General features: G+C 42.7%; 1 protein-coding gene across 6 annotated transcripts in view; it reads right to left on the bottom strand.

Annotated features, from left to right (window-relative positions):
* Nucleotides 1–16,617, bottom strand: part of RAB23 (RAB23, member RAS oncogene family) — a 51,419-nt gene that overhangs the window by 20,716 nt on the left and 14,086 nt on the right. For 4 of the 6 annotated variants that reach the window (XR_012318423.1, XM_073675480.1, XM_073675475.1 and 1 more), the window contains exon 2: nucleotides 7,611–7,805. Coding sequence is in view for 5 of the 6 variants with exons in the window: in XM_073675477.1 (XP_073531578.1) it covers nucleotides 7,611–7,805 (195 nt within the window). In the remaining variant the exon portion in view is untranslated. Of the gene's footprint in view, nucleotides 1–7,610; nucleotides 7,806–10,762; nucleotides 10,824–15,379; nucleotides 15,425–16,617 lie in introns of all 6 variants that reach the window. The other 2 variants (XM_073675478.1, XM_073675479.1) reach the window with 2 other exon arrangements.

The raw sequence follows: 16,617 nt of genomic DNA on the forward strand, positions 1-16,617 counted from the left end.
TGAATGGAGCAGCGCTGCCAATGTGGTTAAATCCAGCCTTCGCCAGAGCTTAGAATAGCTGATCGGTGGGTGTGTTAAGTGTCAGAACACCACCCATTGGATGTTGATATCTCACAGATAGGTCATCAATATCTTGTGACAGGACAACCCCTTTAAGCCTTGCGGCGGCCTATCCAATTTAAGTGAATTAGTGCTGCAGTTCACCGCACAGCAGGTTGTCGGGAGTACTCTATCCCTCCAGAGTTTTTTCCTGTACATTCACGATTGGTGGCAGTCCTGGTAGCTTACACTGATCAAAAAGTGATGGGAAAGGGATGAGAAACCCCCTTTAAGCACGCAGAGCAATGCCCACAACCTAACTGGCACACCTCAACAACTTCAAGAATGGGTTTAAAGGACACCCACTTTTACGCCAGAGCACCCTGGTTCATCACATACCGTTGCTTTGTGCTTCTTTACAGCACCTCGGGCCAGAATAGGACAGCAACAAGCTGTGTGCAGTGGAAAGCGTACAGTGGAGTGGGCACTAGCACCTTACTGCCAAGAACCCACGGGGGAAGTTAATGAACCAGACTAACTAACTGTTTGTCTACACAAACTACCGTTCATTAACTTATTATTATACTTTATTGGTTATTTAGCTGTGCAGCAAGTACCGTATATACTCGAGTAGAAGCCGACCTGAGTATAAGCCGAGGTAGCTAATTTTACCACAAGAAAAATGGGAAAACTTATTGATTCGAGTATAATCCTAGGGTGGGAAATGCAGCAGCTACTGGTAAATTTCCTCATCCTGGTACGCATTGCCCCCTCATCCCCAATCCTGGTATGCATGGCTCCCTCATCCACCAATCATCCCTCAATCCTGGTAGGCATGGCCCCACCCCCTCATCCCCCAATCCTGGTAGGCATGGCCCCACCCCCTCATCCCCCAATCCTGGTGGGCATGGCCCCACCCCCTCATCCCCCAACCCTGGTGGGCATGGCCCCACCCCCTCATCCCCCAACCCTGGTGGGCATGGCCCCCACCCCCTCATCCCCCAACCCTGGTGGGCATGGCCCCCCTCCTCATCCCCCAATCCTGGTAGGCATGGCCCCCCTCCTCATCCCCCAATCCTGGTAGGCATGGCCCCCCTCATCCCCATCACTGCACACATAAAAAAAAACAACCACTTATACCAGGGCTGTGGAGTCTGTGTCCATTTTGGTGAAGTCGGAATCAGTATAAAATGGACCGACTGACAATATATAATAAATTGGGTACAGTAGTTCAATGCAGTTTGTGGTGAATATTTTTTGCATAAGAATTTGAGAAAGTTATGAAATGTCCTATAAATGTCTGTCCTATTCCTGATCTAAGGGTCTAGACTTTTAGCTGAGATGAATCTGGGCTACAGTAAATTTATCACTTAAACATGAGCCATGTATGAGAGAGTTGAAGTTGGGGAGTCGGAGTTGGAGTCAGTGTCATAGAAATTGAGAAGTCGGAGGTTTAGCTTACCGACTCCACAGTCCTGACTTATACTCCCCTTCCTTCCTCACCTCTGCTCCAGCGCTGCGTCCTGTTCTGCTACCGCAGCTCATGTCAGCATCTGAGCAGTGCATGACGTCTTTGCCATGCGCTTTCAGACGCTTATGTGAGCTGCCGGGATATTCACTCCTCTCCACGCCAAGACTATGGGCGTGGAGAAGAGTGAATATGCATTCTCTTTAGTTGCGGGTACTGTCAGCAGGAGCTGCGGCTCAGCGCTCCTCTGTGCCCCCACCCCTCTATCCACCAATGGTATTTCTATATACTCGAGTATAAGCCGAGGGGGGCTTTTTCAGCACAAAAATGTGCTGAAAAACTCGGCTTATACTAGATTATATACGGTACTTTTTTACTGTTCTATAGTACTAACTTTATCCACATATAGAAGTTCTATATCCATTAACTTATTTGTGTATGCTCCTCACTTGTAATTGCCCTTTACTTTCTTCTATTCTATTAGTGCGGTAGTACCGTATATTTAATCTTAGTTTTCCCCCAATCACAGGCCATCACACAGGACCCATGGACATGCAAAGCACTTCTAGAACCCTCTTCCTACTACCTCCTTGGCTGCTAGCATATTAGAAGATTATAAACCAAATTTCATTGGACAAATCTCCCAATGATAACAGTATTTTTTAAAACTACAAAAACCCCTCAAAATGCACTGTTCCAAATTATTATGCACAACAGTTTCCAAACATTTTACAAGTTGTAAAGAACTGAAAAGTCACTTGTTGAATTGGCAGTATTAAAAGACGTTGTCTACTACTTTATCGTTGATGACCTATTCTTAGATTTTAATAGGAGGCGCATGTGCAGTACCCAGCCACGGCCACTATCAGAAGAACAGATGATCAGCGGGGTGCTGGGTGTCGGACCCCGACTGATCAGGCATTGATTACCTATCCAGGACCGGTTTTAGTCAAAGTGGCGCCCTAAACAAAAGTTTAAAGTGGGGCCCCTAATGGTCAAATATTGCACCATCACACAGAAACATTTCGGTTGTATTTACATGTGCTGAGTTCAGGCCGTTAAAAGAACGATCGACAATATTGAAGTCGTTTGGCGCTTGCTTCCCGGCCTCTTTACACCGGCTGAGGAAGAATGATTAGCACAAAAAGGTCACTAGAAAGGTCAGTCTGTCCACATACAGTATCATGTTATCAGCAGCACATCTGAATCTTATACCGGGCGACGTGCTGCTGAGAACAATGATTTTTGTCCTGGCATAAACAATCCAATCACTCGATGAATAGGCAGCATTTTGCTCATTTAATATAATGCATAGTCCTCCACACAGTACAATGCACACCCCATAGTCCTCCACACAGTATAATGCACCCCTCATATAGCATACATAATGCAGACCCTCATATAGCATAATGCAGGCCCCCATACAGTATAATGCAGGCCCATAACGCAGACCATAAAGTAGCCCCATATCGCATAATGCAGCCCCCATATAGTATAATGCAGCCCAAAATAATATAATGAGGCCCCCATACAGTATAATGCAGCCCCCATATAGTATAACGCAGGCCCCCATACAGTATAACGCAGGCCCCCATAATACAGCCCCCATATAGTATAATGCAGCCCCCATACAGTATAATGCAGGCCCATAATGCAGACCATAACGCAGTCCCATATCGTAAAATGCAGCCCCCATACAGTATAATACAGCCCAATATATTAGAATGCAGCCCCCATACAGTTTAATGCAGCCCCATACCTCAGCCCCCATACAGTATAATGCAGCCCCATATAGTATAATGCAGCCCCATATAGTATAATGCAGCCCCATACAGTATAATGCAGCCCCCATATAGTATAATGCAGCCCCATATAATATATTGTAGCATCACCCCCTCCATACTGTATAATGCAGGCCCACAGTCCTCCAGTATTATTGCCACCATTTACTCACTGATGTAAAAAATAATTACATACACACTTTCACGCAAGGTGTGGGAAAGACTTAGTGCAACACACAGGGAAGAGGGAAAGGGAGCCCAGACTCTAGAGAAAGGGGGGAGTGGAGACCTCCTAGGCTGATCTAATATCACCCTGTCTCCACTAACGTCCCTGTATTGGCTCTTCACCAATCGCCGCACGCGAACCTCGCCCTATCATTCCCTGGCGTTTGGCCCTTGCTAGGGAAGGGAGGGGGATGAGCGCTAGTCGATCCCCACTGACCACTAAAGACAACAAGGGGGAACAAACAAGGGAAGATAGCTTAGCCTTTAGTCGATTTCAGAGAGATGAACACTAGTGTTGAGAGAGTATGTTCTATTAACCCTTTCGCCGAGTATGCTCGGGCTGAGCTCCGAGTATTTACAGCTGCTCGGTGATATGGTTGAATCGCTCCCATGTGCATGATTTGCAACTGTTTGACAGCTTTATTACATGTGAGGAATGTCTATTTCTTACACATTCCTCACATGTAATAAAGCTGTCAAACAGTTGCAAATCATGCACACGGGAGCGGAACAGAACATACTCGCTCAACACTAATGAACACCCATCCTCATAGCTCCAGAGAGGATGAAGTAATGCACTTGCTCCAAGCCTTCACAAAAGGGTAATGTGAGTATCGCCAGCACCTCCCTCTGGCAGACAGCAGGTATTTATACACCCAGGCCAGGGTGTTAATTAGCCAGAGGAAGGTAGCCGCTAGGTCCTAGAGAGTCAGCCTCTAAGAAGGTGTCTGCAATGCTAAACGTAGAGATCTCCTGCAACCAACTGCAGGGCGACTATATGTCACTTCTGACACACCCGTGACACGTACATTACTTATCTCCCAGTTCCTTCGGTCTCTGCAGCGCGTTTCAGCAGCTCCACTACCCCAGTGCGCGATGAAATTACATCATCGCACCGCTGCGTCAGAGGCAGAGGGGGAATGATGGGAGAGGAAGCATCACATGACGCTCTCTCTTCCATCATTGCTTTCAACTGTATTGGCATCTATCGGCCCACTGGCTAGGGGATCCTAGGAGAGTGGGGGCCCTAGGCAAATGCCTAGTCTGCCTACCCCTAATGCCGGTCCTGGATGAATGATAAAGTAGTGGACAATCTCTTTAAGAGGTCACATTTACTGACATCAAAAACATCTTAACAGGTCAAGTTTCATGTTAACATAGAACCTCTTTTTTGATTTCATCAATCTTGTATCTATTGAACTTGAGAGTTTTTTGGAAAGTTTCAGCTTAAATTTCTTTTCAGGATGGCAGAATAGCTTACCAGAGCTGCTGTTTTGATGTGAACTGCCTCATACCCTCATAGATCTTTGGCTTGTAGATACTCCAAAGATTCTCAATAGGGTTGAGGTCAGGGGAAGATGGTGGTCACATTGACTTTCTCTCCTTTTATGCCCATAGCAGCCAATGACAAATAATCTTTGCAGAATGAGATGGTGCATGGTCATGCATGTAGAGGATTTTGCTATGGATGGCACGGTTCTTCTTTTTGTACCATGGGAGAAAGTGGTTAGTCAGAAACGCTATTTACTTGCCGTGGTCATTTTCACACCTTCAGGGACCCTAAAAGGGGCCTGCGGGGTCTCTCCCCATGAGATCGGTCTAAAAGAGGACTACATCGCCTCCTTGCTGATATCGCAGCCTTGTTAGGACATAGTGGCCACCAACAACCATCTACTACTCCATCCATCTGGACCATCCAGGGTTGCATGGCACTCATCAGTAAATTATACAGTTTTAAAATTAGTCTTCATTCATGTCTGAGCCCACCACAACCATTTCTGTTTGTGAGCACTGTTTAGCAGTGGTCGAATAGTAGGTTTATGAACAACTGCAAGCCTCTGGAGTACCCTACACCTCGAAAGTCGCGGGACTCCAGAGGCACCAGCAGCTTCAAATACCTGTTGGCTGCTTTGTAATGGTATTTTAGCAGCTGCTCTGTTAATCCAATGGATTTGTCTGGCAAAACCCCTCATTATGCCTTTATCTGCACAAAGCCATCTGAGCTTTGTATCAGCCACAAATCTCTTCACAGTATAAATCTAATGTTTTCATAGTTTGGCCAAGACATTGCACCATTTGATGCTTTTTGGCAGCAGAAAGATCGTTTTTCTTTCCCATATTGCTTGAAACTGTGGTCTGCTTAATAATGTGGAACAGTCTTCTAAAAAGGTATATCCGGGACTACCTGCCTGTTATGCCCGGCGCAGTTCTCCATCAACACAGAGTGATCAGACTCCCGCTGACGTCACGTCAACAGAGCGACACTTTCTTTTCCTGTTGACAGGGCGGGACTACTGGTGTCATGTTGTTTTGCAGCCAGCCCCCCGCTGCCTAATTGGGGGAGGCTTGCTGTCAATCAGCATGACGCCAGTAGTCCCGCCCTGTCAACAGGAAGAGAAACCGCTGCTCTGTTGACAGGGAGCAGATGAATCTCCAGCACCAGCGGTCAATGACTGGTGCCAGGTGCAACAGGCAGATTTGCCTCTGTTAGCAACTACATGCCAGTTAGTGCTTAGGCACATTTTTTTTTAAGTCCTGGATATCCCCTTTAAGTAGTTTACCTTTAACCCCTTATTGGTACGTCATATGTCAGCTCCTTGACTTTGATTCGGGCTCGTATGCTGAGCCCGCATCTTTCCCAGCAAGTGAGAACTGATTTAATCAGCTTTGCCAGCAGTTGTTAAATCCCACTGTCAATCTGTGACAGCGGCATTTAACACCGGCGGCAGGAGGGCCCATCATTCCACACTGCCATCAGCACACCCGTGACGTGATCGCGGAGCACTGATGGGTTGTCATGACAGCCGAGGGTCTGCTGAAGACCTCCATGCCTGTCATTATGATCCTCCTGTTAAAGCCAGCCTATAGCTGGCATTCATAGGAGATTGTGACTTTCACTCTACATAGTGCTTAGTATAGCACAAAGACTATTGAATACAGAAAAAAAAAAAAAAAAAAAAGGTTTAAAAATCTGAAAACAAACCCTTTTGCCCCATTAAAAAAAACATTAAAAAAATTATGCTCATAGTTGTTAAAAGTCAAAATATAAAATAAATTAATCTGGTTGGTTAATGGCGTAATGAGAGAGAAAATAAAGCAAAATGAAAAAGCCAGCGCCAGCATTGTATTTTTTTGGCTGCCGCAAAATTGCAGTAAAATGCAATAAGAGGTGATCTAAACATTCTGTCTACCCCAAAATGGTATCATTAAAAACGTCAGCTCAGAGGGCAAACACTAAGCCCTCTCACGGCCCCATATACCGAAAAATTAAAACGCGTCAAGTCTCGGAAAATGGTGCCGGAAGAAAAATGTTGTTTGTTTTTTTCCCAATTTTTTTTGTTCACTACTTAAATGAAAACAATCAAAAAAAAAACAAAAACTAAGCACGTTTGGTATCTGCATACTCTTACTGCTCTGGAGAATCAGATCACTAGGTCAGTTTTACCGTATAGTGGTCATGGGAAATTAAAAATTAATAGTAATAGTGAAATTGCACTTTTTTTTTTTGCAATTTCAACACAATGCGTCACATGATAAAATGAATGGTGTTATTCAAAAGTAGAGCTTGTAATGCAAAAAAGTCCCCAAGGCTTTATTCACGGAAAAAAAAAAAAATATGGCTATTGGAAGAAGGGGAGGAAAAAAAACAAACAGAAAATGGCCACAGTGTGAAGGGGTTAATTGGGCTCACCTGGCAAACTAATTATCACCGGTGTTTGAGATTGATTTCAGTGATCCAGAGCCCTGAGACACAATACCATCCACGAGTTTGTTTGCATTTAAGGGTCATAAAGATGACATTTTTTTTGCTTTTCAATTTGCATAATAATTTGGAACCCAGTGTAGACAACACATAAACCATTATGTTTCCTTTCATGTAGCTGTTCTTCACCAACTGCAAAACCATGGCCACGAGGAGGTGACCGGAGAGCTTTGTTGCCCATGCATCCTGCTGCCACACTTATTTTCTATGCAAGTGACAATGATAGTTGCGTGCACTTAAGATATGGTAGCTCAAACTAATGTGCAATACAAAGAACATTACTTAAATATGCAATCAAATCCCACAAAAAAAAACATGTTAAAATAATACATACTGGATTTGCCTTTCCAGGAAGTCCACGCCAATGGTTTTCTTATAATCCTTTGTGAATATTCCCTTGCAGTACCTCTGAATCATACTTGATTTACCGACGGCACCATTCCCAACCACCACCACCTTAATGGCCACCTCCATATCCTCTTCCAACATCTTGCCTGTTCGACGTTCACCAGTTTTGAATGACTTTAGCCTGGAGGCATGTAAAGAAGATGGAGAAGAGTCAAGTTTACACAATCGTATCACAAGAGACAAACTGAAGAGATAAAACTAATTAATAAAACTACAAAATACAGTGTTGGAACCTCACAGTCCCGCCACTTCAGCATATGACAAAGTGCCAATGAGATAGGGTCTTCTCCTGATGCCCAGCCCTTTGCACATGAGCAGTGTCAGACACTCCATTATAGGAGACTCCAGCCCAGTGGAAAGGTCATAAAAGTAAGATCTGAGGGAGTCACAGTGTTCAACTGAACATGGAACCGCAATTACTTGTCCCCTTAACAACACAACCATGGAAAATTGTCAACCACATATGACACATTAATATATACAGTACTGCGCAAAAGTTTCAAGATTGTTTTTGTAAAAATGCTGTAAAGTAATTTTGCTTCCAAATATAGAAGTATTATGAGATTATTTTTATCAACTAACGAAATGCAAAATTCATTTTCGTGCATAGTTGAGCAGTTTGGCCTTCTTCCATGTCAAAGGTATGGCTTTCTGGCTGCAATTCTTCCATGAAGACCACTTCTAGCCATACTTCTAGCTGGGTCCCACTGGCTGCGGACAGTTCTAAGCTAATGGCACTGTCTGACATCATCTGATTTTGTAGGGTATTAAGCATGAGGTGTCTCATCTGCTGCAATATGCTTCCTTGGCCAACAGCCTGTATCAACAGTGTTCAATGTTGCCAATTTCTTGATGCTTCTTCAGAGCTTGAATAACATATCTTGAAACCCCAGTCTGCTTTGAAATCTTTGCCTGGGAGAGACCTTGATGATGCCGTATATCCACATTGTGTGTTGTTGCTGTACTCAATCTTGCCATAGTGTATGTAAAACCAAACAAAGACTAAGAGTATAAATGGCTTACAAAAGAAGATTGTTTATTAATAGGTAAATATACAGTACAGAAATTTACTTTAAATATCATAAATGTAGGAAAAGGGGAAAAAAAGTGCAAAGTGCCTAAACCAAGGTACCCAAAAGTTCACTGCATCCCATCCCAAATGCTGAGGAAGTTGCGGCCATCAGAATTTCAAGCCACACTCACCACTGCAGTAGTGGCCCGAATGGATGTGGGAAAACCCCACTTGCCAAGTAAAAAACAATATGTACTCACCACAAAGTGGATGGGAACGCAGGGAAGGGGGGAACCTCAGGGTAGCAGGCGCACCTCGACGCACGTTTCGCTGTCACAGGACAGCTTTCTCAAGAGGACTTCCTCTTGTTCAAACTAAATCCTGCTGCTCTGTGCTTCACGGCGGGGCCAATCATTTATATACACCTTCCCACCTGCTTGTTTTACCTCAATTTTCACCCCCCTATTCTTTGATTGACAGCTCTGGCTTCATAGGGCCAGAGAAGGAAGGCGATAGATGGAAACCAAGCAGGTGTGAAGGTGTATTCAAATGATTGGCCCCACTGTGAAGCACCGAGCGCCTGTCACTCTGTGCTGACAGAGTCCCTTTAAGCCTCCTACACAGATGTTTCTGTTGAAGTTAATATAAGTGTTTTATCCTACAAATGAAAATTATGATCATTATCATCTGTTTAGTATAATTGGTTACTCATACACCTGTCTATAATCCTACAAAATTCCTAACTTTGTACAAGTGCACCTAGAAGAACTAGTGCAGTTTTGAAGGCAAAGGGTAGACACACCAAATACTGATGTGAATTAGAATTATTTTTTGTTCATTCACATTCAATTATGTTAGTTGATAAAAATAAACTATTAACACTTACATGTTTTAAAGCGTTCTGACTTTGCATAATTTTTTCCATACCCTGCCTAAAACTTTTGCGCAGTACTGCAAATATTTAATGGTGCATCCAAATGAGTAAGCTTGTCCATTTCTGTACCACCTCCATTTACTATACTGACAACTTCATATACATCTATAGCATATTGATAGATCTCCTGCTCCCAGTGAATGAAAAAATACCATTAAATGGAAGATATTAATAGTTGTGATGTACAACTTGTCTGGCAGATGCTTTCATAAATAATAATAATAATAATAATAATAAAAATAAATAAATAATAGGACCTTGGAAAAATGAGAGTTTAGAACATGATGAATTGCTATAGACCGTTACTCCACTGTCACTTTGCCCTAGTTTGGAGACAAGTATTATGTGAGAAGTTTTGTGATAAATAATTTTAAAATACAATCTAAAACTAGCACAGGATACAAAAATACATGAAAGACCTTGTATTATATGCTCATAGGGAAGTAAATAATATAACTGGAAAATGAGCTCACTGAGCTCCACCGAAGTGAAATATTACTTTCGACAACACTGTTCTGCAGAAAGAAGTATCTGGCCCATGTATTACTCTGCTGTCATCTTAATGGAGCCTAAGTATCACACAGCTTAGACTAAACATGGCAATGGAAAAAAAGTCTGGCTCCTGCTCTGTACATTCCTATTATGTTAACAAAGGTACTGTGAGGAATGGAGATCCTGCAATAAAAAAAAAAAAAAAAAAAAAATCAGAATACTAAATAAAAGCAAGGGGATTTCACAGAAACCACAACCAAACTTTCTAAGAAAAAGAGCAAAATCGACTGATGCAATGTTACAGTGTTTCATCAGTTAGACACAAACTGGCCATTTAGGAATCTGGAACCTATCCAACCTCCAGAGACAAAACCATCAGAATCTTCCCTCTGAGGAAAGTCACTCCCACTCTTAGGCTGTGTGCCCACGATGCGTTTTTTAAGCGTTTCCGCAGCGGCAAAAACGCTACAGAAACGCTTAAAAAATGTATGGTAGAAGGCCTGCCATGTTCCCCAATAATAATCCGCATGTGCTGTGTACATGATGCGGAAATTTCTGCTGCGGATTATCATTGCGGAAAAAAACGCAGCACTACTAATTATTTTGCGGAAGCGCTGTGTTTTCGCTGCCATTGACTTGCATTGAATCGCTTGGATTCCGCATCACTGCGGACTCTCCTCCGGACCCAGGTACCATAGAACCTGTAAAAAAAAAAAAGAATAAAATAAAAAATAAATATTATACTTACCTTCTGATGGCCCCCAGTGTTCTTGTCTTCACTTGCCGGCAGCTCGCAGTGGACTGAAGGACCTGCGCTGACGTCATAGTCATGTGACGGCAGGTCCTTCAGTGTAGTGTACCGCGAGCTGCCGACAAGCCAGGACGGAGCGAAGCAAGTCTCCGGGGGCCATCAGAAGGTAAGTATAGATTTATTTTTTTATTTTTTGACATTCTTTTACGGTCACACTATATAAATCCATGCCGTTTGCATCATGCAGGAACTGCTGACACACTTCAGCCACATGAAGCCTAGCATTGTCATGCATTAGGAAGAACCCAGGACCCACTGCACCATAATATGAGCTCACAATGGGTCTGAGGATCTCATCTTGGTACCTAATGACAATCAGGGTACCTCTGGCTAGCACATGGAGGGCTGTGTGGCCCTCGAATGAAATGCCTCCCCACACCATTACTGACCCACTGCCAAACCAGTCATGCTGGAGGATGTTTCAGGCACCAGAACGTTCTCCACGGCGTCTCCAGACTCTGTCACATGTGCTCAGTGTGAACCTGTTCTCATCCAATGTCGAATCTGCCAATCTTGGTGATCTCTGGCAAATGCCAATCACCCTGAACGGTGTTGGCACAACCCCACTTGTGGATGTCGGGCCCTATACAACCCTCATGTAGTCTGTTTCTGACAACTTGAGCAGACACATGGATATTAGTGGCCTGCTGGAGGTCATTTTGCAGGGCTCTGACATTGCTCCTCCTTGAACAAAGGAGGAGGTAGAGATCCTGCTGCTGGGTTGTTGCCCTCCTATGGCCTCCTCACGTCTCCTGGTGTACTGGCCTGTCTCCTGGTATCTGCTCCATGCTCTGGACACTGTGCTGACACACACAGCTACCCTTTTGGCCATATCTCTCATTGATGTGCCCTCCTGGGTGAGCTGCACTACCTGAGCAACTTCTGTGGGTTGTAGACACTGCCTCATGCTACTGTACCTCTAGGGGTGAGAGCAATGACAATATGCAAAAGTGACCAAAACAACATCCAAAGAGGGTGAGAACAGAGAAATGGTCTATGGTCACCACCTGCAGAACCGCTCCTTTATAGGGGGTGTCCTGCTAATTGCCTATCATTTCTACCTGTTGTCTGTTCCATTTGCACAACAGCAGGAGAAATTGATTCACAATCAGTGTTGCTGCACAACTGGACAGGTAGATTTCACAGAAGTGTTATTGACTTGGAGGTACATTGTGTTGTTTAAGTGTTCCCTTTATTTTTTGAGCAGTGTATTTTTAAAGTGACTGTCAGCACCGAATGACTGTTCAAACTAAGTTCCAACGCTTGGTGCATCATGGTGGGGCCAATCACTTATATACACCCTCCCACCTGCTTATTTCCATCTATCTCTGGCTCTATCAAGCCAAAACTGTCAATCCAAGAAAAGGCACGGAGGGGGTGGGGTGGAGATAGAGCGAAAACAAGCAGGTGGGAAGGTATATTTAAAATGGAACAAGACTTAACTACTTCTTGACTGCCCATAGACTTTAAATGTCTGGCGGTCTGCACTTTACCCAGCACTGATGTTCTAAAATGTCAACGCAGAGTAAGCGACTTGCACGAAATCATGCAGTGAAGAGGGCTGTCAGACACAGGAACAGGGCCTGTGGAGTCGGAGTCTGTATAAAATGTACCAACTCCGACTCTTCAAATATATAATTGGATACAGTAGTTCAATGCAGTTTGTGGGGAATATTTTTTCATAAGAATTTGGGAAAGTTATGAAATGTCCTATAAATGTCTGTCTTATTCCTGATCTAAGGGTCTAGACTTTTAGCTGAGATGAATCTGTGTTACAGTAAACTTATCACTTAAACATGAGCCATGTATGAGGGAGGTGGAGTCGTTGAAATTGAGGAGTCGGAGGTTTGGCTTATCGACTCCACAGCCCTGCACAGTAACACAGCAGAGAGGGCTTATTACCATGTCTACCTTCACAATCTCTGTATACACAACACTGAACAAGTGCTTCCTCCTCTGCACCCAGCCATCATTTGATCATCATGGAAAACTCAGTCAGCTCTGGTATGCAAGCAGGAGGCTGAAAACCAGCAATACCCTTGTTCCAAGGTTATTAGGTTTCCCCTAGGCCTCATTACTGTAAAAATCCCCTAATAAAAATAATTTGACAAGAAAAGCAGCAATAAAAAGAATGTATTAATATGTTAAAATGTCACCCAAAACCCAAAAGGTCTTTAAAACACATTCTGGGGGGGCATAGTGTTTGGAAAAATGAAAATAATAATTAAAAAAAAAAAAAAAAACCCTTCCAGACAGAAATGCTGGCTCTGCAAAGTGAAAAAAATCAATACGCATTTCTTATTTTTTAACAATATCAATACCCAACTCTTTAAAAAAAAGCTTACAGCCTGCAATGAGCCAGTCACCTCCCCACCATAGGAGCAGCTGCAACCCCTTACCCCATGAGTGCATGGTCCTCTCCCCACTATATCAGTTACTTTATTCATTGCCATTTATATTTTGTTTGTAACCCCATTTTACATGTACAGCACCATGAAATCAATGGTGCTCTAAAAATAAGTAATAATAATATGTATTTCCAAATCGTCATATGAGCAGCAGCTGGGTCTTCTCTATCTGTGATCTACCTCGTATTCTCATTTTCCTGAATATAAAGAGACCATGTAACCAATGACACTGCCTTTTTACTGATTACAGTGGCTGCAGGCTGGTTTATACTTGCCGGCGATGGGACAGGTCATATTTGGAAATTTGAATAAGTTATGTGACTGAATTCTCTATATGATGAGAGTGCTACAAAACATCACTTCTCGTATGCAGAAAGAAAGGGAAAAAAAATGGGGCAAACGAAAAAAAAACTGTAGAAACTGGGAAATTACATGTTTGAAAAAAGGAACAAAAAATGTTTCTCTTACCGTACCAATAATCTAGAAGCATTAGTTATTCAATCTTTGCATGCAATGTGCACAAGCTACTAGATATAAAGGGAGGGAATCGGGGGCTATGGCCCTGATCCATCACACGCCACCCAGGTAACCAGTAAGGTAACAAGCGGCGGGGTCAGTTTCCCCACACGCCGAGAGCCAGAGAGGAACAGAAAGTGACCTGTCAACACTTCTCCTCCTCAGACATCAAATATGAATGCAGGAATTCTGCTCCGGACGGCTCAGTTTCTGAGATCAGATGTTCAGACATAACAGGGCTCCTGACAATGAAATGTGGGATTGTCATTTTTGGTGCAGGACTTTTTATTCTCTTGCTGTAATTAGGAGAACGAGCGACAGATCTATTAAATACCCAACTAACATACAAGTGGTTCATCCCTTTATATTCCCTTCTATCCACTTGATTATTCAACTAGAAGGAAATCTGTCAGCAGTTTTCTAAGTAATCCGATGGCAGTGTGAAAGAGACAGAGACCCTGATTAAAAATCAATGTGTTATCACCACAAGGTTATCCTTAGAGGAGTAGTTGTCTTGTGCCATATAGTCCTCCTGCTGTGTAACTCTGCCCCTACTTCTGATTACGGTCATTCCATGTCAAGTGATCCAAATCGGATTTTTTTCTTTTATTTTTTTTTAAGTGCTACTTTCGTGAATTACATAAAGTTTTGCATTTTTATCTTCTTTAGTTATTTTTTAGATTTCTAAAGCTTTGAAAAAGTCTGAATTTTGGGCTTGTACGATGTTATATTTTTTTTTAATCATATCTCGGGTTAGAAATAAGATAAGGCATCGTTTTGTTTAGAACCGTACAGGCTTTAATTTGATATGTCACGAGATAATGTTTGTTGATATTTTGTTTTTGAGGAGTCAAATTCAAAATTTTGGTGCGCAATTTTGAAAATACAATGTTATAACATTTAAAAAAAAAACAACATATGTGTTACATTTGTACAAAGATTCAAGATGCGCTCTCCTTGGGATCAGATGTTTAAGTGGGATTTTCTAAATACAGTCTCATCCTAATCATATGTTTAATACTAAGGTAAAAGCAGCAATATTAAATATTTAAATACACGAGTATCAATTTTTTCTTATTATTACGTCACCAGACCTGTCCTTTTTCAAGCTTTTCAAAACAGTATAGTAGTTAAATCATTAAGCTTTAAAATAAAACAAAATGGACTAGTCTGAACAATTAATAGTACACTGAGCTTTTTTCTCCCTTCTACTGGGCGATATTTAATCTTGTCCCCAATCTTTTACTAACAATGGCTGTTTCCTTTTGTGTCAGTATGTACTGCTGTTACGGGGTTTGGCTCCACCTGATTTCTATCTGATTTTTATTTACTTTTAATATGTTTGGTTTTCTCTTGTGACATATCGGGTGAAAGCCTGTATAGTTCTGATGGTAATTGTGTTTTCTCATTTTTCTATCTTGGTTCTGGCCTGAGTTATGAGGAGAAACGTAAAAGGCATACAACACAGAAATTCACATTTTATCACAACTTTGAAAATCAACTAGTATTAGTGGAAGCTTACCTTTATATACATATCCAAGATCTGACATGCCCTCCTATACTTTTCCTATGAATACGGAAAGGAGGCAGTTTAAAGCGCATCTGTCAGCAGGATTGTGCTCAGTAAACTACATACACTGTCAGGTGGGTGCCGTTACACTGAATAAAATGATACCTTTGTTGATGAAATCCGTCCTGTGGTTCTTTTATAATCTTTATTTTCAGTTCTGCCATAATGATATGCCCGTGCCCTGGGGCGAGACTGTTACTGGTGCTCTCATTATGTATGCCTATCTCTGGCCTCTGACAGGTCACTGTGCTTTCAGTCACCTGCCTACTGTTTTAAATACTACCTGTGTAATTTCTGTTCAAAAATGAAAATTTACATCCCCAATATGGCCGCCGCGGCCCGCGCATGCGCAGTAGCATCTTTTGATTGCTGAGAATTACTACTGCGCACACGCGGGTGCCATTTTGCTTGAGGAAAAAGAATTTGGGTGCAGCAATATGGCGCCGCGCTTGTGCAGTAGCATCTCTCCGCAACCGAGAAATGCTACTGCACAAGCGCAGGGGCCATATTGCTGCAAATTTCTTTTTCCTCTACCAAAATGGCGCCCGCGTGTGCGCAGTAGCATCAGCAAGCGATAGATGCTACTGCGCATGCGCCATCTTGCTAGAGAAAAAAGAAATTTGGGTGCAGCAATATGGCCCCCGCGTTTGCGCAGTAGCATTTCTCGGTTGCAGAGAGATGCTACTGCACAAGCGCGGCGCCATATTGCTGCACCCAAATTCTTTTTCCTCAAGCAAAATAGCGCCCGCCAATGTACATTATACATTGAGAAAAGCCTATATGCTGCTACGTTGAAAGAAAAATAAAAAAAAATGGCTCATTGAAGAAAGTGAGGAATAAACAAACATATAAAAGCAAAAAAATTGCTGTTAAATAGTGAAGGAAGTAAAAGGTAACTGATCTATCTAGGCTTTCTTTCTGGTGTGCTCTGTTGGTCTCGGGGGCCATAGACCCCGGATTTCAAGCACTGCTTCCGTGTATACAGCAATCAGCGACGTTTCTGAACGGCTCAGTCCTGGATGACTCTTGGGATGTTTCACATTCAGGAGCAAAATATTTTGGTTGGAAACATATGTTCAGGGCGTTAACACATAAGAATTCACTATTTCCAATCTGCTCAGAATAACAGGAATCTGAAGCTGCGCCTGAGGAAATACAGAATCCTCCAGAACATGAAGCTGCGGCCATAG

Source organism: Phyllobates terribilis, unplaced genomic scaffold, assembly GCF_046119375.1.
Source record: "Phyllobates terribilis strain yellow unplaced genomic scaffold, ASM4611937v1 Scaffold_3__8_contigs__length_932513732, whole genome shotgun sequence".
Lineage (NCBI taxonomy): Eukaryota > Metazoa > Chordata > Amphibia > Anura > Dendrobatidae > Phyllobates > Phyllobates terribilis.